Source organism: Garra rufa, chromosome 3 (assembly GCF_049309525.1).
Source record: "Garra rufa chromosome 3, GarRuf1.0, whole genome shotgun sequence".
NCBI lineage: Eukaryota > Metazoa > Chordata > Actinopteri > Cypriniformes > Cyprinidae > Garra > Garra rufa.
The window spans coordinates 55654839-55679157 of NC_133363.1; the positions used below are offsets into that span (position 1 = coordinate 55654839).

At 33.9% G+C, this 24319-nt stretch overlaps 1 protein-coding gene across 1 annotated transcript in view; it reads right to left on the bottom strand.

Moving 5' to 3' along the window:
* The window catches only part of igf1rb (insulin-like growth factor 1b receptor), a 144064-nt gene extending 125241 nt beyond the window's left edge, over positions 1–18823 (bottom strand). Inside the window, exons 1-2 of the mRNA XM_073836419.1 lie at positions 18742–18823; positions 6785–7345 (exon numbers count right to left, since the gene is read on the bottom strand). Of these exons, the coding sequence (XP_073692520.1) occupies positions 6785–7345; positions 18742–18823 (643 nt within the window). The remainder of the gene's footprint in view (positions 1–6784; positions 7346–18741) is intronic.
* Positions 18824–24319: the final 5496 nt, after the last annotated feature.

The window sequence follows — 24319 nt, forward strand, 5'->3', positions numbered from 1 at the left end:
TAACATTTTACAGTTTCGATATATTTTCTTTTATTTTAGTGGAAAATAATGTCACTGGCGCAAAACTTTACCCATTTCATTTTAAACTCAACACACAGAAGACCTTAGCAACTCCCTAGCAACCAACCTAGAACTGTGTCAGAGAGTTCTCCATTACTTTTTTTGATTTTAAAGATACAGAAGAAAACGTGTCACAATTTCATAAGCAAACCGGCCTCTGCGGTGCTCTTTCCTATCAGCACTTTACGGCTTGGATGCTATTAGCGCAGACCTTTTGACTTTAACGTTTGCATGAAAAAGGAAAAGAGAGAACCAATAACGCAGCAAATTAAAAACTGTCTAATACCTTGTGGTATTCAGAGCAAGGAAGAAATCTCCAATCCTGAGTCATAAGACATTGTAATCTATTCGGCTAATGCGCTTGACATTTCAGTGCCATTTTCGCTTGGTCTCCACCCAACGCTGGTCAGCAGAGAGATGAAAGAAAGCATTCACCTGTCACATGTAAAAAAAAAAAAAAAATAAAAAATAAAAAAAAAAAAGACCACTCCAAAATCTCACTTCTTCATCAAATCCTACGGCAGGCGTCCAACTCGCTTCTACCGCCCGCCCAAAGCACATCACAGCAAACCAGACAGCCAAAATTCCTTATTTGCATCTTCAAAGGACGCAAAAGACACGTTCCAGAGCTGCCGTTCCGGTCTAGACATTTTTTCCACAAAGCGCTCATAAGATCCTATCTACCTTTTAACCTGGAAAACAAACAAACCAGCTAAACATACAACACATAGTGTGATACAAAACTTCAGGATTCATTAGATATCAATTTAACATCCACATTTTTGCTTCATTTTAATGTCTATTGTCTGATCCAGCAAATTTTGTGCTGCAAAAGGAAAACACCCTCATCAAAAGGCATCATATTGCACTGACTCATCTGTTACCGCGATAAATATCCAATACGTGTGACATTTGCAGCTTTGAGGTCAGTGTTATGATCAAACTGTAGCTAACAGGATAACGAAAAGGTCATGTTTGGGTTTGCTGGCTACTGCCAAGTAATCACATGTTTGCGCATTGTCGTCTTTTCCCGGATCTCGTCTCGACGAGTATCTTTTAAAGTCTATTCAATCATTACTTATTCACCTTTACTGTAGGTTGGATTTCTGCGGAACACAAAAGGAAATTCTGAAGACTGTGACGATTGTTTTTTTACAGATAGTTACAATGGACAAGGACAGAGGCTTTCAAGCTTTAAAAATAACAGAAAATCAGAATAAAAGAGCTCATACAAAGCCATTTGTGTGAAAAATAGACAATTCAATTTGATATTCACAGCGTCAGTGAAATAAACTAATTCTTGAACCAACCATTTAGATCATATAGGTTTAAAAGTTTGGGGTCAGTAAGATTTTTTTTTTTTCTTATGTTCACCAAGACTGCATTTATGTGATAAAAAAAATACAGAAAAAATAATTAAAATGTGAAATATTATTACAATTTCAAATAGCGGTTACCTATTTTAATATACATTAAAATGTAATTTATTCCTGTGATGAAAAGCTACATTTTCAGCATCATTACTTCAGTCTTCAGTGTCACACGTGCTGATTTTCTGCTCAAGAAACATTTCTTATCAATGTTGTTCTTTAAGAAAATCCAGAAGAACTGCATCATTATTTGAAATAGAAATCTTCTGTAACATTAGAAGTGTTTTTCTATCATTTTTGATTAAACAAATGCATGACTGAATAAGTCTTACTAACTAGGTTTACTGTGTACTATACAAATAATTGAGAGCTGCATTTAATAGATAAAAGCACAGTAAAAATAATAAAAATGTGAAATATTATTACAATTTCAAATAGCTGTTTCCCCATTTTAATTTATATTAAAATGTAATTTATTCTTGTGATGAAAAGCTGAATTTTCAGCATCATTACTCCAGTCTTCAGTGTCACACTTGTGCTCAAGAACTGCATTGTTATTTGAAATAGAAATCTTCTGTAACATCAGAAGCAATTTTTTATCAAATGAATGCATGACTGAATAAAAGTCTTACTAACTAGGTATACTGTATACTATGCGAATCTTTAAGAGCGAGCATTTAGCAGTGAGTTTGGAAAAAGAGTTTTGCAGCAGCATGAGGATAACTGTAGCAGATCTGCTGCGTATTTGCATCTCAACTCAACTTGAACTGTTAAGTAGTCTATCTGATGTGGGCTCTTTCCTGTGTGCATGTGTGCAGACATTTGCAGTAAGCTCTATCTACTCTAAATGTAGCTGAAATGCAAAGTACAAGGCTGGTGAACAACAAGTCCTGACTGGGTAATTAAAGAGCTGGGAAGAAAAAAGGCAAGGCAGACTGACTGGAAACCACTACCAGCCCTTGAAGAAACATCTGTGTTAAAGGAAAACAAGGTAATTATATGGAAAGAGGGAGGAACTGCTAAAGTATTTTCCCTTTAGAGAGAGGCGCTTTGTCTGCCACTGCAGCATCCTTCTGTCCAAAAAGACCACAATAGTGGAAGACTACAACCAGACCTCTCTCCATACACGCGTTCTGCACGTATTTCACGTTTACACTGGCTTTCGGGATCTTTCTTCTCTCATCTCCGTGAAAAATCTTACATCTCTTTAACAAATTTGCTTGTTTTATTTATCCGGTTCACCTCTGTTGTCGGGAACTCAACATCTGAACACTTCCGGACACAAACTTCCCTTCAGACAAGGCTATTATCTTCAAAGTCTAGCGTATGCGAAACCCCCTGCGACGACCAGACTCCGTCTTTCATTGTGAACATGAGGCAAAGGAAAAGCCAAACACAGACAAACACACCCTGCAGCAAACTTGCTTTTTCTTCTTTACTGTAATTTATGAATCAGCCAAGATATAAAGCCTACAGGTAGAGAATGAATGCTGGATGACCCTGCTCTACTTAACCGTGCAGAGAAAAGCATTGTGTTGACAGATGCCTGGATTGAAGGAGATCACTGACAGACAGACAAAACGTGCAATTCAAAAGAAACTGGTGATGAAATGCTTTGATTCATGCACAACATAGAAAAACACTGAGGGTATTGCGAAATGCAGCAATTCATAACTCAACGCAAGTTGCATTCTCAGCATTACCACAAGAGGCGCCATGGCGGCCATTAGCGTGAACTTGTCTTCTACATTTAAATTACTCTTTCAGGGGAGCATTTCCCAAAAGCATCATCAATCTGTGGTTGCAATGTCGCTGTTACCAACATAGTTCAACGAATCAGCGCTTCCAACAAACATTCGCAAACAGCATTGCATAGCTTTGTGGTTGCAACTACAGTCTTAACCTATGGTTAGAAGCATATTTTCTTTTTGTTTACAACATGTGGATGTAAACAGATTGGCAAAATGACAAACATTACAATCTATGTTTTTCATTGAGTGGTTAATAAAATGGAATTCAACACATGAATGATGTTTGTGTCATTTAACATTTTAATTATTGCAGAGTTTGCATTTCACTGTTATATTGTGGAATACTAAATCAGTTGTTGTTGAAGTGATACAAGTAAACGCATGTTCACATTTAGTCTAGAACTACAGTAAGCATCATGTTTACACGCCACACACAACTCCTTTGCAGTTACTCCCGATTTCTCTCAACATGCAGAGCTGTTAGTCAATAAATACGAAAACAGCTGGCATTACTTATTTAAAAAAGTAACTAGTTACTTGAAAAAGGGATCTGATTACATAACTCCCATTACTTGTAATCTGTTACCCCCAACAATGCGTCAGTAAGTGTCATTACTTAGTTGGAAAAAGTAACCCAGATATTTTCTTGTAATTTTTAAAAAAAGTAATGCAATACCTTACTAGTTACTTGAAAAAGTAATCTGATTACTTAACTCCCGTTCCTTTTAATGCTTTACCCCCAACACTGTCAGTAACTGGCGTTACTTATTTGAAAAAGTAACTCAGATATTTTCTTGTAAATTTAAAAAGTAATGCAATACCTTACTAGTTACTTGAAAAAAGTAATCTGATTACTTAACTCCCGTTCCTTTTAATGCTTTACCCCCAACACTGTCAGTAACTGGCGTTACTTATTTGAAAAAGTAACTCAGATATTTTCTTGTAAATTTAAAAAGTAATGCAATACCTTACTAGTTACTTGAAAAAAGTAATCTGATTACTTAACTCCCGTTACTTGTAATGCTTTACCCCCAACACTGTCAGTAACTGGCGTTACTTATTTGAAAAAGTAACTCAGATATTTTCTTGTAAATTTAAAAAGTAATGCAATACCTTACTTGTTACTTGAAAAAAGTAATCTGATTACTTAACTCCAGTTACTTGTAATGCTTTACCCCCAACAATGCGTCAGTAAGTGTCATTACTTAGTTGGAAAAAGTAACCCAGATATTTTCTTGTAAATTTTTAAAAAAGTAATGCAATACCTTACTAGTTACTTGAAAAAGTAATCTGATTACTTAACTCCCGTTACTTGTAATGCTTTACCCCCAACACTGTCAGTAACTGGCGTTACTTATTTGAAAAAGTAACTCAGATATTTTCTTGTAAATTTAAAAAGTAATGCAATACCTTACTAGTTACTTGAAAAAAGTAATCTGATTACTTAACTCCTGTTACTTGTAATGCTTTTCCCCCAACACTGTCAGTAACTGGCGTTACTTATTTGAAAAAGTAACTCAGATATTTTCTTGTAAATTTAAAAAGTAATGCAATACTTTACTAGTTACTTGAAAAAAGTAATCTGATTACATAACTCCCGTTACTTGTAATCTGTTATCACCCAAACACTATGTCAGTAACTGGTGTTACTTATTTGGAATAAATAACTCAGATATTTTCTTGTAGATTACAAAGTAGTGCAATACCTTACTAGTTACTTGAAAAAAGAAATCTGATTACGTGACTCTCATTACTTGTCATCTGTTACCTCCAACACTATGTCAGTAACTGGCGTTACTTATTTAAAAAACTCAGATATTTTCTTGTAAATTAAAAAGCAATGTTATACCTTACTAGTTACTTGAAAAAGTAATCCGATTACATTACTCTTATTACTTGTAATGCGTTATCCACCAACACTGCGCCAGTAAGTGGCATTACTTATTTGGAAAAAGTAACTCATGTTTTCTTATAAATTAAAAGGTAGTGCGATACCTTACTAGTTACTTGAAAAAGAAATCGGATTACGTAACTCTGGTTACTTGTAATGCGTTACCCTTAACACTGTGTCAGTAGCTAGCATTACTTATTTGGAAAAAGTAACTCAGATATTTTCTTGTAAATTACAAAGTACTGCAATACCTTACAGGGCTCTATGCTTACTTTTCTTGTTAGGAGCACAGTCAAAATTTTAGGAGCACATTCTAAACAATAATCAAAAAATCTGATACAAAATTTGCTTTCCCATTACGAGGTGATATTTAACTCCTTAAAGTGATTTACAGGGGATTTTTGTTTGCCAACCTTTGTTTTTACCTTTTCAACTTACTGAGGCTCAGAGGTGGCATGAGTGCAATCAAATCCATAAATTCATGTTGAGATTAATGTTTTAAAAATAACATTTTGAATACAGAAATATTAAAGATTTAAATAACTGAAAAGATGTGCCAGCAGGTGGCGGCAATACACTGATTTAATTACTGAATCATATAATTCATTTGATTCGTTCGAACGGATGGCTCATTCATAAATAAAGCAAGTGAATATCTGTATGAATGGGAAATTGAAGCATTTCACTAGATTTGTTTAAAAACGCACGTTTCATTCATAAACGAAACACCGCTGTATTTGACTGGAGATGCGCAGCGGCTCAGTTGTGACTTGTTTCAGACTACTTTTGTAAATTTAAAAAAGTAATGCAATACCTTACTAGTTACTTTAAAAAGTAATCTGATTACGTAACCCCCGCTACTTGTAATCTGTTACCCCCAACACTGTGCGACAATGTGTGAGCAACTACAATTACTTATTTGAAAAAGTAACTCAGATATATTTTTTGTAAAATAAAAAAGTAATACAATACTTTACTAGTTACTTGAAAAAAGTAATCTGATTATGTAATCCCATTACTAGTAATGCATTACCCCCCCCCCCATGTATATATACACAACACACAATTGTTTTTGGTTTGTTAAGAGAAAAAAAGTGCCATTTTTCTGAATTGTGTGCATGAGCTGTGTTACCCAGTATAAAATGCAAAATTTGAATGTAAAATTTGCAAATAGAGCACAACAATGCAAAACAAAAATAGCAAAGTAGTCCTCAAACGCCGTTTGTTATATATATAGCAATAATCTGACAGACGTTATTGCTCCACCACTAATGAAAGTTCAATATCACTGAAAAAAATGTGGTTCTAACGATGGAAGTTATTACAGTTTTGGGAAACTAGCTATTCTCCATCAATGCATCCAACTACGGTAGTTAGTTAACCAGTGAGACATGTAATTATGTAGGAAACGCACCCTAGGTTAACAACAGTTTAAAAAGATTGACATATCAGCTCAAATCGATTTAGTTTTTCAGTCTGGGAAAAAAATAAATAAATTAAATGTTTACAAAACCAGATCTAAATTCCACTTGGGACGTTATATGTAAAACAGCACACAAAATGCACAATACTGCCAATATTCACCTACTCTTAATTTCTTTACTATAGCATCCAACATCCAAACATAAGACCACACTGTCTGAAAAAATGGATCACATCTTAACAGCTGGCCTACAAACCAGGCAAATACTAAAAAACACCCAGCAACTCACCTTTCTGGCAATGGTTGGAGGTCCAGCATCTGTAATTGTCATTGCCGTTGAAGTTCGTCTTGATACACTGAGGGTTGTCCTCCATGATTCCCGGGCAAACATCTCCACACTCCTTGGACTGTTTATTTCCAGCAATGTAATTGTTAAATTCAGCATCCATAATGAGAGACCAGTCCACGGAATCCAGGTAGCAGAGCTCGGGATTCTTCTCGATTCGTATCGCACCCCTCGTGATGTTCCGCAGGTTGTAAAGGCCGATGTCCTTCAGGCTGGTTAACTCAAATAGGACCAGGGCGTAGTTGTAGAACAGATTACGGCCTCGGATCACGGCGAGGTTTGGAAACAGGGTGCTGAGGCTGTCCAGCCCGGATACGCGGAAGAGGAGAAGGTAATCCGTAATCATGGTCAGTTTGGGGAAACTGAGGGTGCGGAAGACCTCCTGGTTGTTATTGTTTTTGCCTCCGATGAGGAGAATCTGCAGGTATCCCTCAACCACCGTACAGTTCTCCAGCCGCTTGAAATTACTGATGTCATTGCCAATGTCAATGCCTGGACCGCAGACTGCAAGGAGGAAAACAGAAATCATCACATGATAATCAATGCAGATTGTAATATTCAAGTCACAGATGACTTAAAAAAAAAAAAAAAAAGTGACCTTCAAAATTTAAATGAATAGTTGGATTCATGGAAACGTAACAATCTGGAGGTGATTCTTTTCTGTTATGGATCTTAGTCAGGGGTAGACAGGTTTAATTTGATGCGTATGTGAAGGAAATTTATATAGTCACTGAACAGACTGTACAAGTTTCCCTCACATACGCATCAAATTAGTTGTACTAGAGTCTTAAAGAGACAGAATGCTCAAAAATATGCTCAAAATGTACTAATCCTGTATGACTTTCAAGAGTTTTTGTCAATACAATGAAATTCAATGGGGTTCAATGTTGTTTGTGTTCAAAATAGGGGTGGGTGATACGGCGAAAACATCACATCATGATTTTTTTCAGAAATATCACGATTCACGTTTTTAATCACGATTCTTTGTCATGTTGGTTTTACTATTTTGCAAGTTGTCTGAGCAGCACAGCCAAACTAACTTCCCTATTCTAAAACCAAAGCCTTACAAGGTAACAAAATAAACAAACTTTACATTTTCAGGTACAGTAGGTGTACTAAATAGAGGTTTGGGACACCATCTAAAAATTAAAATTAGCAGCAATTGTTTGTTTTTAGTTTATTTGTGTTTTTCCTCTCTTTCCTTCGGTAGAAGCACCATGCACATTTTACTTCCATTTTCAAATTCTCCCTCTTTTCCTCACTTTAAAAATCTTGTAAAAGTACAGTACGCATTTTACTGTAACTTTAAAATCAGCTGCAATGCGACGTCAAGCACTTTTTTCCCTCATTTCCTCACTCAGTTGCTTTTAAATAGCTTGTAAAAGCGACATGCACGTTTTACTTTCACATTTAAATTAAATTAGCGTAAAGTGATGAACTTTAATTAACAAAACGAATAAAAGTACACAATGTTCTATGCCTAATATAAAATAATAAATAAATTACACAAAGTTTAAACAGGTACACACAAAATTAAAAATAACTAGTAAACAGTGGAACCAAATAAGTAACAGAATGTTCATTAGCTAAACAAATAAGAAAGCCTGGAGGCATGGAATACACCTTGATGCAATATAAAAAAAAATAAAAAAATAAAAAATAGACAGTTTAAATAAATAAAAATCAGCAAACACTGTGGAACCAAATAAATATGAAATCCACTATTGCCTTAGATAAATGACAGAAGTCAACAGGCTTTTGCATTTAGTTTTAAAACTCTTCCACCATTGTCTTGTCTTTCTCACCTCTGTCTTCTTGTCAGACAGCTCGACTCACTCTCTTTACTTTATAAATGAAATCTGATCTGTGATACGACTGTCTTTAGGCAAACTGCATAGAACAGCCGCGTTCAATTTTAATTGTATTGCCTCTTCTCTACCTGAACTAAATGATTTTTACTACTATAAAAAATGCTGTGGGGGCGGTGCCTTGGTGGACAAGCGACAAAATCGATGTTGCAGACTCACACCGGTTTCACCGTCTACACCAACTATCGAAGCAAGCCTAACACCTTCTGAGTAATTTTTTGGTGCATTGTCCCCTTTAAATGGCAATTAAAGGCTTGAGCCAAGTTTTCATGAGTTGTATAAGAAAAAATGCTGTCCTTGACACGTAAAATTATGTCTGATTGTTCCCATATTCTATATGAGGAATATTAACTTTTGCCATCAAATAGAAGACTGAGAGTACCATATGCTAGAATGAATAGATTACGGAAATCTTTTGTTCATCAGTCAGTAAAACCAATTAACCAGAACTGGGGGGTCAAAGTAGGCAGTAATATTCGGAGGAATGGAGGATACTTAAGTATTTGAACAGCAGATGGATTTGTATTGACATGTATGTCTGTGAATGTATTGTATTGTGTAATGTGTATTGTTGTGAATTAATGTTAGACAGTAAACGCAAATAGGATGCAAGACAATTTTTGGAAGAAATTCCAACAATAAAGTGAAATTGAATTGAAATTGAACTGAATAGGCAGCATGTTTAGTTCTGTCGCTTTAAGAGCAGCACGCATCTAATATCTACAGGCGCGTGTCCGTTTTTCTCTCAGCTGCGTACTTTCACTTTAGACATAACTAACTGTGTTTATATGTAATCCTTGTGTGGATTACATATACAGTATTGACAGTATTAGTGAACCAGACGTGAAAGATAGCTTAGTCCAGTAATCAGGTGCTGTTCGACAGGCTTTTAGCGTGAGCGCTTCAGGTCCCTGCTGAAAAAAACAGCATATGCTGGTTAGGTTTTGGTGCTGGGATGCTGGTTTTAGCTGGTATATGCTGGTCCCTTGCTGGTTTTTGCTGGTTTATGCTGGTTTATGCTGGTCATGTTGCTGGTTAATGCTGGTCCTTTGCTGGTTTATGCTGGTCCTTGACCAGCAACATGACCAGCATACACCAGCAAAGGACCAGCATTAACCAGCTAAGGACTAGCATAAACCAGCAAGGGACCAGCATAAACCAGCTAAGGACCAGCATAAACCAGCTAAAACCAGCATCTTAGCACCAAAACATACCTAACCAGCATATGCTGTTTTTTTCAGCAGGGGTGTACGCGCTAATGAAGCGCATGCCAGAACAGCGCGGACGGAAAAACGCTATTTACCGGCAATATTTTTCAAAAGCAGATTGTGGAGGCATTTTATTCGTCCACGAGCAAAAATCATCATATCGCATACCCCAAATTTAAAATTACATTTTCATTTAATTTTTGGACCATACAATCAAATTCAATGGAGCTCAATGTTGTTTGGATCCCAATGTTCTTCAAAATATCTTGTATGTTCCACAAAAAAAAAAAAAAGGAATAAGTGATCCTGTACCACAAAACCAGTAATAAGGGTACATTTTTTTTTAAACTAAGAGATTTATAACTAATCTCACAAACTGAATAAATAAGTGTTCCATTGATGGACGGTTTGTTAAGATAGGACAATATTTGGCTGAGATACTATTTGAATATCTGGAATCTAAGGGAGCAAATAAAAATCTAAATATTGAGAAAATCACCTTTAAAGTTGTACAAATGAAGTTCTTACCAATGCATATTACTAATCAAAATTTAAGTTTTGATATATTCACAGTAGGAAATTTACAAAATATGTTCATGGAACATGATTTTTACTTAATATCCTAATGATTTCTGGCATAAAAGAAAAATCGATCATTTTGACCCATACGATGTATTTTTGGCTATTGCTACAAATATACCTGTGCTACTTAAGACTGGTTTTGTGGTCCAGGGTCACATATGAAATCCGAAACCAACCAAAGCATTTACACAACAATACAGAACGAAGACTAAAACTGAGTCAGACCGAGTAGACGTGAAACGTTTCAATCAACTGCAGTTTTTCTTCTGCCAGTGACACACTGTCATGAGGGAGCTTTATAAGACAGATTTTTGTGTTTTTATGACAAGTATCCTGAGATGAACATCTCTGCTTTCACTACCACCCATTAAGTTGTTTATTTTCCACAGAGCAATATGCCCACAAGCTAATCACAAAGAAAGATCCTAAAACATTTAGTCCAAGCTGAAAAATGAATCCTGGAAAAAGCAGGAAGATAATTATAGAGCTCTTGAATTATAGATCCTGAATGAAACTTTAAAAGATAACATTACCTAAAAGTTTATAACCCTTTAAATCTTAGATAACGCTCTCAGAGAGTCCAATCCGGCTCCATCCTCTCAAAGGTTTAGATCTTTTCTTTTTAATAGTCATCCTTAAATTCAGGTTCTAACAAGTATGCATGGGTGCATAGAAAATACAATTAAACTACGGCAAAAACAATCATCTTTCACCGCCTCGGAAGACAGACAGCACCCAGCCTGTCTGCGGACTCTAACATTTTCACACTGCTGAGTAAACAGTGCTATCTTTATTGCTTTGATGGCGCTCCAAATCTCATGTTTACATTTGATAACCCAATTCCAGCTTGCCATTGCGAACTCTCGTAGGTAGCAGAGTGGAGGCATTTGGAAATTAGGTCATAAACTGATATCATTGTTTAGAAATGAAGCAGAAAAAAAAAAAACACACTTAACCCAAGTTAGTAAATCCTAACACTTCAGATTGTACAACAAAACAGATTGCGACAGAAGGCTTTCACATGAACACGTAACCATGTAACAAGGCTACCTCTTATTTTTGCTAACAGAATGTCAGACTGTACTTTGATAGTTGCCTTTGCTCATAATTTCAATGCTGAACTCCTAAACTACCAGTCAAACATTTTTGAACGGTAAGATTTTAATGTTTTTTAAAGAAGCCTCTTCCCGTGCACCAAGTCCATAGTTATTTGATCCAAAGTACAGCAAAAGCAGTAATACTGTGTAATATTTTTACTATTTAAAATAACTGCTTTCGGTTTGAATACATTTTAATATGTAATATATTCCTGTGATTTCAAAGCTAAATTTTCAGCATCATTACTGCAGTCTTCAGCGTCACATGATCCTTCAGAAATCATTCTAAAAAGCTGATTTGCTGTTCAAGAAACATTTATTACTATTATTATGAATATTTAAAACAATTTAGTACATTTTGTAACGTTATACACTATACCATTCAAAAACTTGGAGTCAGTTTAATTTGTGGGTGGATGAAAATTATAGAAATGAATACTTTTATTTAGCAAGGATGCTTTAAAATGATCAAGATAAAGACATGTATAATGTTCCAAAAGATTTCATAGAAATGCTGTTCTTCTTAACGTTCTATTCTATTAATCAAAAGAAACCTCAAAAAAAAATCTACTCAGCTGTTTTCAACATAACAATAATAGATGTTTTTGAGCAGCAAATCAGAATATTTGAATGATACTACTGTATCTGTAGCATCGTGTGACTGGAATAATGACACTAAAAATTCAGCTTTGAAATTACAGGAATAAAATACATTTCAAAGGAAACCTGATCATTTAAATAGTAAAAATATTTTAACATTTTCTGGTTTTGCTGTACTTTGAATCAAATAAATGCAGGCTTGGTGAGCAGAAACTTAAAAAACATAAATCTTACTGTCCAAAAACTTTTGACTGGTAGTGTATGTTTGCAAGCATCTCAAATGCATTACAAATATACAAATACATTTCTACTAGGGGTGGGACGATACAGGTAACTCACGATTCAATTCTGTGACGATATGTGGCCCACGATATCGATAATATCACGATTCGCGATATCTACGATATTCAATATATTGGAAGAAATTTCATCAACGATATATCACGATATATGTGACTGAAAAAGAAAAAAATACCCATAATAAGGAAATCTTAAGCATTTATTAATGCCAACATTTTCAACACTGTGCAAAGAAATATGCATTTGCATAATAACTCACTGCCTCCTGGTCTTAAATGTAAACGCTGTACAGCTAGACAGATAAAAGTGCCTGAACATTAAAAAAACAACATGAACATTAAATAACATGTGTAAACCGTGATACTGAAACGTCAGTAGTAAGTTACTGTAAAGTGCTTTATGTTAACCTGGACAGTGGTCACATCAAGGCATATTCTTCTTGAGGAACACTAACGCCTGTTTCACACACACTCCGTCTGCAGTGCGTATGCAGTCCGTGTGTGATGCAGAAGCAGCACGGACTCGTTTTGCTTTCACACAGAACACGTTTTATAAACAACGTATTATTCAATGCACTTGAATGCACTTGCACACCGCTTCTGGGACGTACTGCCGGACAGCAACCGCGTGCAGTGTGAACGCTCTAATCCGTTAACATGGGTGCGGAAAAAAATACTCAACGCATACGCACTGCAGACGGAGTATGTGTGAAACAGGCGTAACTGATCAGCATTAGAGGTCGACCGATGTATCGGTTTTGCCGATTAATCGGCACCGATAGTTGATTGGCTGAACTATCGGTTATCGGCAAAAATCCATGCCGATAGTTTTTCCGGATTGCATTCTTTGCTGAAGCGGCTCACGCTCCGCTCCGCTGTCATAGAGTAGGAGAGGTTAAGTCAGACACCAATGTTAAATGTCAGGATTGTTACCATATATTTGCATTGATTTATATCCAGTTGGTCATATTTGTAGCCAGCAAAATTGCAGATTTAAAGACTTGATGTGAGAAAGCAAACCGTGTTCATTCAGCCTACAGAATCCTGCTGCGCCACAGCGCGCCATTCACAGTTTTACATTACATATCTGTCCCAAATTGTTGTTAATGTTTATAAAGGCTTGACCCTGCTGGAAGATTGTGCATTTAAGTGATAAATTCGTATTTCTGTAGCTCTAATAAAGTCTGTATGCTTCATATAGAGCTATAATTTATGTTTTAGCCTTTTCTTCAGGCCGCGGAAGCATGGTAGGTTTGCATCTTGTTACGCACTTTATTTCACAATGCAATTTTCCTTGTTCTTACTTGATTTTAATAACTGATCAACAAAAATATGTATTCAAAATTAAGATAAAAATTATACAAAACGAAATTCGTTTAAAAAGGGATTTTCCACAAATAAAAAGGTGGAAGTGGTCAACAATTGTGTCTGACCCTCTCCAATTCTCCCGGCGTATTGCCGTCCAATTCATACCAGTCCTTTATGACATTTACAAATTACACACACTTCTTTCGTAATTAACAGATTAAACTGAAACAAAACACAAACAAATAATATTTAAACATAAATGTAAAACAGATAACACATTTTCTTAAATAACTACAACAATATAGATCGTACTTTCTCTTTCCATTTGATCTGTTGTTTAAACTAATCTTTGCCGCTTTTTTGATCATTCTTGAAGTAAACATTTGCCCATTTGGTGATTAAATAAACTGTTTTAGATTTCTGCTTGAACTACACGACGCATCCTGTGTGTGTTAGATACCTCCGAGTTGTCCGCGTAACGCAGCGTTGCATCGCAACCCTCTCTTCAAGGAGCTTGTTTTTCCCTGCATATGGCACGCGTGAGCGTCTGAAACGCGGCTGGCTTCATTGCACAGAATTTGCACTGTGAGACTCGTGTGCATTGCTTGACAGTGCGTGCTTCCACCCGCAGTTTTTTACTTTACATGTGCCTTCATTTCTGCCGTTTGTAATGCAGTATATTAGATGCACAAAACTCGCGCACTGACAGACTTTCACTTGCAATTTGTGTTTGTTCGTCCTAAAAAGCTCGATTGCAGATGCGGTTAAATGCACTTGCCATTTCGAATACTTTTATACGAAACTGATGTACACACAGTCAGTTAATGTTTTTAGAGCAGGGCATCTGATATATCGAAATAGATCTGTGCATTCGTTTGAATGCAGCCTGTTAAAGCAGCCACTGTCAATGATCTCATCAGTAATAATCAAACGAAAGGAAAAAATAACTATTGTCTGTTAACTTTTGGATACTTAAAGAACACTTATTTTAAATAAGTAATTGGTTTAAAAGTAGCCTGCTTATATAATAAAAAAAATAAAGTAAATTTTGCTCAAAATAAATTATATAAAATGTATATGAAAATGTAGCCATGTGCAGTAATATTGAAAACTGAGAATGTGATGCATGCATGGTTATTTTTAGTTGTTATTGAAAATCGTAATTAAATTGAATCTTAATTTTCATAAGGCTGTACTAACATACAGAGATTCCAAATATAAACAAAAAGCATAGAAACTGCAATTTTACATATTGTTAAAATGTAAAGATTCCCACCCCTACTGTGAATATGAAATAACACTTTACAATGAGCCCATTTGTAACATCAACTAAGATTGATGAAAGCTGTAGAATAGAAGTGTTGTTCCTTGTTAGGGTGTTACTTTGTTAATGAACTATGAAATAACTTTAATGATCAATATATAATTAAAATTAATATTTTTATTAATTTATAAAGTATGGTTTATTATTTTTTTTAAACTAGCAGAGCAGTATTTTAGTTGCCGTTCAGTATCTATTTTCAAAAACTATCGGTTAATTAATCGGTATCGGCCAGTGTGGTCCAACCTAGCTATCGGTATTGGTAAAAACCAATATCGGTCGACCTCTAATCAGCATGCTCAACTAGCGGGTGCGTCTTTGTTTGGTTTTCGTTATTTTCCGCCATTTTTCTCACTTCTCTTTTTCTGCGCTTCTTCTCTGTTGTTGTCAGATAACTTGTGTTCTTCACTGGCCGCTGCTTCTGCCACTTTACCCCTATTTACTCGAACAGCGCCCCCCGCAAACAGAATGGTAGATATTGGGTAGTGACAGTGACACTGACGACGGGTAAATTAATAATTTTGTGTTGTAATAAAATATCAATATTGGCCGTTAGTGTATCGATTATTTATTGCGACAGAGAGCACAACAATATATTGCAATATCGATTTTTTTTCCCACCCCTAATTTCTACAACGGTTTACATTTTTATGTCCCTATAAAATAAGTCTTAATGTTCTTGAAGAAACTCAAAAATTACACTTCTAAAAACACAAAATCATATTAGTTAAAAATCACAAAATCAACTAAGGAGTGAATTGTAAATATTCAGTACAAATTTGGCTTTCTAAAATTATAACTGTCATTTCTTCATATTTGTCTTCCACCAGGCTAAACATATAGAGTGTTTTCACAATGCATCATCAATCAGCCATATTGGCGGCACTGAATGTCAAAAAATGCCACTAAACCGAACAAAACTTGCATATTTTGCTAATTATTGCGGCTGAAAATGGTCAATTATTGTCATGTTTTGGGCTGTACTAATCGGTCTGACTGGGAAAAACATTTGGAGTACAACAGACTGCCAAAAGTTAAAACAAATCAGGGAGAAGAGTGCAAACAGTCTGAGGAACAAAAGGCATTTGTGGTTGGCCAAACTGAACCAGGATTTCCAGAGCAAGAATCTTGACAACATTGACGTTGTTCTTATCATTTCCGGTCAGGTACGTGATATATTAGGCTAATACTGTACCACCTATTAACTTTTAGTTTGTCAAAATATTGCACCATTTCCTACTTACGAAGTCCTTCTCTATATGATTTAGCAGCTTCCAAATGTTTTTTCCGTGGTTTAGACAGCATAAATAAGCCGAAAAACATATTCAGTAGTACATTAACCTTCCAATCCATGCTGTTGTTTACATCCAAGTATCACCAATATGGACACGCATCGAAGTATCTGACCAAACCGTGACATAAGTCCAAACCCTCTTGGGAATATTGCTTTAATTTAGAATCACTTAATAGATTTATCAAGACCACTTTTGGTCCTATGCAAAAGCAAGTTTTTTATATGACATCCTCCTCCAAGAAGTGACCATTTTTAGAAGCAAAACAACAGCACAAACATTATTTTTAACAATTTAATTAACAAATTAATTTTTTATTAACAAGCGAATACAACACTCACACAAGAGAAACACAGAAAAATGCAAACTGCTTTAAACCAACCAAAAAGGCAGATCAACAAATAAGCCAATGGTCTGGTCTCAACATAAGTCAACCAGTTAACCTGAGCCACATTTACACCCCACTGGGAATCTTTAACCATCCTGTGCCAAGGGAGACAGGTTATACTTAGGATTTCCACTGAGAACCTCGTCTGCCTCACTGCCCTGCAACCGCTGGGGTTAACAGTAAAACCCAATTACACAGACTTCACAAACTCCTCACTCTTCCAATCAACAGAACCCGGTCTGTTTTGCTAGAGCGGGTGTTTTTACACGTTCTATTTTAAAAACACAGATTTTTCCTCTCTCTCTTGATGAATCGGATGAATCAGGGGGTCTTATTTGCAGTTTACTTGGAAACATGGAAATTTTGTGGTGGTCAAACATGAAGGGAAGCAAAAAATTGCTATTCCCGGGGTATTGATTTTAAAGAAACAGAATAAAGAATATTAAACATCTTGCATGTTTTTCACATATGCATGTGCATGGTTTTGCTTAGAAAAACGATGGCAATTTGCATTGCCCGTGTGGGTTAAACTAATATCAATAACTCATTTCCAGTATGTTTGCATGCCATGGTTAATACCTCAAAGAAAGCATGCAAATGCAACACAGCATCATCAACATGAGACATACAGTAACAAGTAAACAAACTTCCCCCGCTGAACAGAGCATGTCAGTGTTATTCCAACATGTCGTCATCCAAAATCACTTTCATTTACTGGGAACCACATCACAGCAGCCCAACACATCCTTATAACCTAACAGTGACCGGCCCACCCCTGATAGCAATCTCGCTAACTGTAATCACACTTATCAATACTATCTGTTGGTTATGTTAACCAAAGTCAACAGATAATAATCTGTGGCAAATCTTTACAGCCTTCAGTGTCAAAGTGAAACTGATTTACCAAATCTACAACGGACTCTTAAGAGCTGTGAGATTACTAAAGTTGTACATGAACTGTGTTCAAGTTCAAACGCTTGCAAATCATTCACTGAGACGCATTAAAAATCAGAACTTGAGATATTCATTAGTGAGCACTTTATGTTATGTTTCAAAGACTGAAAGACTGGTTTGCATAGGGGCAAACACTAGTGCTTTTAACTAATCAAATCGATCAAAAACCTGTTGGTTTGTAACTTTAATAAAACAAGAAAACTCCCCCATGCTGCTAACATGGTGGTGATAACTCAAATTTGACTTTCAAACATCTGCTAAATGTTGATCTATATCTACAGGTGCACATAATTGCACTTGTGAACACAACTGTGACCCTGAACCATAAAAACAGTCGTAGCAATAGCCAACAATACATCGTAGGGTCAAAATTATTGATTTCTCTTTTATGATATTAAGTAAAAATCATGTTCCATTAAGATATCTTGTAATTGTCCTACTGTAAATATATCAAAACTTTATTTTTGATTAGTAATATGCAGTGCTAAGAAGACAACTTCAAAGGTGATTTTCTCAATATTTTGACTTTTTAGCACCCTCAGATTCTAGATTTTCAAATAGCCGTATCTCGGTCTCATAAAATTTACCCTTTCGGCTGGTTTTGTGATCCAGGGTCACAATACACCACACTAGACTCTTATTTTAGAATTATTTGATAGACACGGTAGTAAAATACCTATGAAATTGCTATTATTATGGCAGCGTTAGCATGACTAAACTTGACTTTGTTTGACTTTGCATAGCCAAAACACTCACAGACACTCATGTGATGCATAATAGGTGCTTGTTTCCAGTTGCTTTCTTTTACGAAACATTTAAAGAAAGGAAAGGAGGAAAAACATGCTAGTAACAGGTCTGGATTTTGAGCCAGTGCTCTTTGCAAATGAAAGCTTAAAACACTTTGAAAGCAAATTGAAAGTGAAGGTTTCTTAGATCAGCAACACTTCTTATCTAAATGCATCCATATCACTAGAATAACTTACTTTCTCCATGACAGAGTGTAGAGAGGACCAGGACCAGACCACAAAACAAGGTCCAATATCGCCTCTGTCTGCTAGACCTCATTCCTGTACAAAAACAAGGCAAACACTTGTTTAAAAAAATAAAGGGATTTAAAAATATATAGCAAAAGAAGGGGAGACGGCTCAACCCTTCAAAGTGGATGATGCTCGACTTTTGAAGTCTTCTATCTCAGTACAAAAATATCATCAAAGTTGGTTTATCCAGCTTGGTGCCTCCTTATGGAGGGGATGAAGAAAAAAAAAATAGATACACAACAGCTGTAAATAATCAAACAATACCAAATTCTTCCATCTTCGTGGTGTTTTGCTGGGATTAATGACCCTCCAGACACCCTAGCGCGATTATCCAGAAGACTCAGCCCGCTCTGCCCTCACCATGAGGCGGATTCACCCGCACTGATTCTCGCGGTGCTTAAACGTGTTTAATATTATTTCTGGCAGCTTTTCCTCGTCGATATATGCGTAAACAACCAAGAAAAACACGTAACGGCTTGATAATCCGCAATTCCATGCTCCATGTCGTGGGAAAATATAGAAAAACACGTTGTAGCTCTCCTCGCAGGCTGCTTTTAGCTGTAACCCCGCTTAGATCCGCTGGCTAAAACAGTCTGGGCGAGTGTGCGTATGCGTGTGTGATCTTCATCAGCTGCAAGATGCCTAGCACTTCTCATCCAGCGTTTCCAAAGGCCTAAAATCGGTGGAGAAACTCCGAAAGATGCCAAATAATATCCGTCCAGGCTTTAAAATGGTTTCTCTCTGCCTCCCACCATCTTCAGTCTGAGATTTCAGACCTTGATTTTTTTTTTTTCCTTTCAAGACGCGGGCGATGGAGGACGAGGATGATGTGTGAAAGATCGGATCTGTGTTCGTTTAGGAGATGTGAAAGATGTTGAGTAGATCCCGTAGTCTCTCTCCGTTGAATTGACGCTGTAAACAAGGCTCGATCTCTCTCACACACACACTCATGCACTCACACACATAGTAGGCTAACGTTACGTTGGATAGAGGTGTGAGAGAAAGACCGGAATGGATCACGCACAGGGAAAAGGGATTGGGAGCTGATTTAGAAGGTTGCCAGGATTGGTGAAAACACTTGAGTGCTGCTGGCGGTGTCTCAATAGCTTTAGCTGCTTACTTAGAATAGATAACATGCTTGAGCTTCATAGGAGCGTGCTGCATTCTTATCAAGGGAAATATTTATGTAATTAATTTATATATTAATTTATTATAGTCACGTTTGGTTTTGATTTGGTTTGAACATTTTGAAATAGTATTTTCTTGTACTCAATAATCTTTTTTTTATTTACAACTTTGGGAAATATTTTTTACAGTGTATACCCAATTATATAAAACAATATTACTATTGTATTTCTATAATGAATTTCACAACTTCATATAACATATGTGACCCTGGACCACAAAACCAGTCATAAGTGTAAATTTGTCGAAATTGAGATTCTTACGTCATCTGAAAGCTGAGTAAATAAGCTTTCCATTGATATATTGTTTGTTAAAATAGGACAATGTTTCTCTGAGATACAACTATTTGAAAATCTGGAATCTGAGGGTGCACAAAATTGTAAATATTGAGAAAATCGCCTTAAAAGTTGTCCAAATTAAGTTCTTAGCAATGCGTATTACTAATCAAAAATCAAGTTTTAATATATTTATGGTAGAAAATTTACAAAATATCTTCATGGAACATGATCTTTACTTAATATGCTAATGATTTTTGGCATAAAAAAAATCGATAATTTTGACCCATACTATGTATTTTTGGCTATTGCTACATATATAGACCTGTACTAACTAAGACATGTTTTGTGGTCCAGGGTCACATATTTCATATAATTTCATATATATGATTAAATTCTTACAAATATAAGACTCTTAATAAGAGAAAAAACATGTTTTTATATTTATTTAAATCTAATTATTTGTTTGTTTGATTATTCATTTATTTAAAGACATTTTTCTACAAGAGAAAAAATATTATGAAAAGTTTTAATAAAAATAATGTTTTTACATTCCCACATAAGAATAACAATTTTTATTTTTTTTCTACAAGATAATAATTATATTCATTTTTATTTATAATATTAATTATTATTTATTATAAAAAGTTAGCATTTTTACATTTATTTTAAAAAAAGATTTTATTTATTTATTATTTTACATTCAGCAACACATAATAATTACAATATCTTGATGTATTTTTCTACAAGATATAATAATAGTTTATAACATTTATTTATATTTGAATTTATAATAATTATTATTTATTATAAAATTATCATTTTTACATTTATTTTTAAAAACATTTATTTATTTTAAAAGAATATTGTTTATTATTATTATTATTATTTTACATTCTAATTATAATATTGAAATCTATTTTTCTACAATAGAAATAAAAAGTTTAAAAAATTTTTACATTTATCTATTTTACATTCACACATAATAACAATTTCATAATGCATTTTTTCTACAAGAGATAATAGTTTATGATATTTATTTAGATTTGTATTTATAATTATTACTTATTATAAAATGATTATTTTTACATTTATTTAAAAAAATATTTCTTTTAAAAAAGATATTTATTTATTATTTTACATTCACACAATTACAATATCGTAATGTATTTTTCTACAATAGTAAACAAATATTGAAAACTTAAATTTTTTACATTTATTTAACATTCACACATAACAATAACAATGTCATTATGTATATTTTCTACAATAGATAATATTCATATGTATAATATTCATTTATAATATAATCATTATTAATTATTATAAAGTTATTATTTTACATTTATTTTTTTAATTAATTATTTATTTATTTTACATTCACACACAATAATTACAAATGCGTAATGTATTTTTATACAATATAAAAAATATACTTTTAATTGTTTTACATTTATTTTACATTCACACAACAATAAAAAATTATTTCATAATGTATTTTCAAGATAAAATAATATTCATATTTATTTATATTTTTATTTATAATAAAATGTATTATACAATTTATATTTACTTATATTTTTATTTATTTATAATAATTATTCATTACAAAATGTTATAATGTTTTATTTATTTTAAAAATATTTATTTATTTTTATTTAATTATTTATTTTACATCTACACATAATAACAATTTCATAATGTATTTTTTCTACATGAGATAATAATAATTACAATATTTATTTAAATTTTTATTAATAATCATTAGTATTTATTATAAAAAGTTATATATTTATCATTCACACAATAACAATTTCAGAATGCATTTTTTTAAAAGAGATAATAATATTTATAATATTATCTATATTTTTATTCATAATAATTATTATTATTTATTATAGTTATACATTTTCAATTTATTTAAAAAAAATATTTATTTTACCTTCACACATGACAATAATTTCGTAATGCATTTTTTCTACAAGAGAGATAATAATAATAATAATAATAATATTTATAACATTTATTTATATTTTTATTTATAAAATCAAAAATTAAATATAACTGCAATATAAATTTAAAAATATAACATTTATTTATTTCAATTTTATTCACACAAAATAGCAAAAATGTTATGTATTTTTCCTACAATTCCTACTACAGTCTTAAACACACAGTAAACAGCAAGTTTATTGTCAGGCCTGTTTTGGGAATCAGACGCCGCACTTGTAATTTGGTCTCACAAAGCACACACTGTTTTGCTTGTGGGAAACATTCATGCAATATGATGTCATACTGTAACATGACATCATTGCTTTTATCCATAATTAGTGCAAACTCATATAGCATGATTTTGCATGTTTTATTACAGAAATAAATACCAAATATATTATGTACGGTAAAATAGTAATATTACAATGTTCAAATAATACTATTTATACTATCACATAAGCACTAAACTATTTGATATATGAAACGTACAGTACAATACAATAAATTCTCTCTCGAATGCGAAGACAAATATTGCATAATTAATTTAAACTAGTTTACATTGGTCATGCTTTCCTTTAAAGAGCTCTTGGTTTGTTTTTGGGGCTTTGGTTGAGGTTGTAAGCACTCTGCTGTCGGTCTATTTCTCATCATTGAGTCATTGCTCAAATAACAGCCGGTTTGGGTTACTTACTGAAAGCACTATTAACTCAAAACCAAAAGCAATGGCTTTGGGCTGTGAGACAAATTATATACGTTTAACACTGACACATTATGAGTTCATCATAATGAATAGTTCCATTAAGCTGTTTTCTTTGAGACACGGCAAAACATGAGACTAAACGAATGACACATCATGTACTCATACCCTACAAGTCTAGACAAGGATCGCACAGAGACGACGTTTTGGGAAAATGCTCTTAATATAAGTATGCTTCTGGCCTGGTATAGAAGTCTTAAGGAATAGTTCACCCAGAAAATGACAATTTGCTGAAATGTAACTTTTTTCCCGTCCGTCTTGTGAAGTGAAAAGCTTTGTTGTAAGAAACAAATCCATCATTAAGACGTTTTAACTTTTAACCATTGCTTCAGGCTAAAATACAGGAGTGGTGTGGATTACTTGTGGATTAATGTGATGTTTTAATCAGCTATTTGGACTCTCATTCTGACGGCACCCATTCACTGCAGAGGATCTATGGTGAGCAAGTGACGTAATATGACATTTTTTGTATCTGATGAAGAAACAAACTCATCTAGATCTCAGATGGCCGGAGGGTGAGTACATTTTCATAAATTTTTCATTTTTTGGGTCACTGAATAAAACTGCCATTGCTTTTTATAAAACAATAACTTTTAAAATTTCATCAGTAACGTTTTTGAGTGTGTGAGCATCTAGACAAAATCATTTTGCATAAGCTTTGAAGTTGTGGCAGAGCTTGTAAAACTGTACTAATTGTGCTTTGAAAATATATTTAATAATTCAATTTATTTACAATATGATGATTCATACAACATTTGTCACATAGGAGATGAAATATGTATTTAATAAGTATTTAATAAACAGCCGTAGACTTTTTTTTCTCACAACTCTTGACTTTTTTTTCTCACAATTTTTTCACAATTCACAATTCTTACTGAGTTTATATTTTGATTCTCAATAAATAATGATAAATAATAAGTGTATAAAATAAGTGCTTAATCATTCATATTTTCAACCTTCCACAATATGCTGTCCGTCACAATAATATCATTTAAAAATACATCTAAAATAAAACAAAATGCGAGTTTACATCTTGCAATTCTGACTTTTCCGATTTTTTTTTATGAATTCTGACTTTACATTTCACAATTTAGTTTGTGTGTATGTTTCCACCAAATATAAAATAAAAAGGGTAATTCCAATTTCCATTTTTTTCTTAGAATTGAGAATTTATATTTCACAACTGGAAGATACAATCTCAGAATTCTTTGTGCTTCGAAAATATAAGCTAATTTAAATTATTTACAATATGATGATTCATACAAAATTTGTCACATAGGAGATGAAAAATTAGTGAAAAAAAATATTTGAAGTA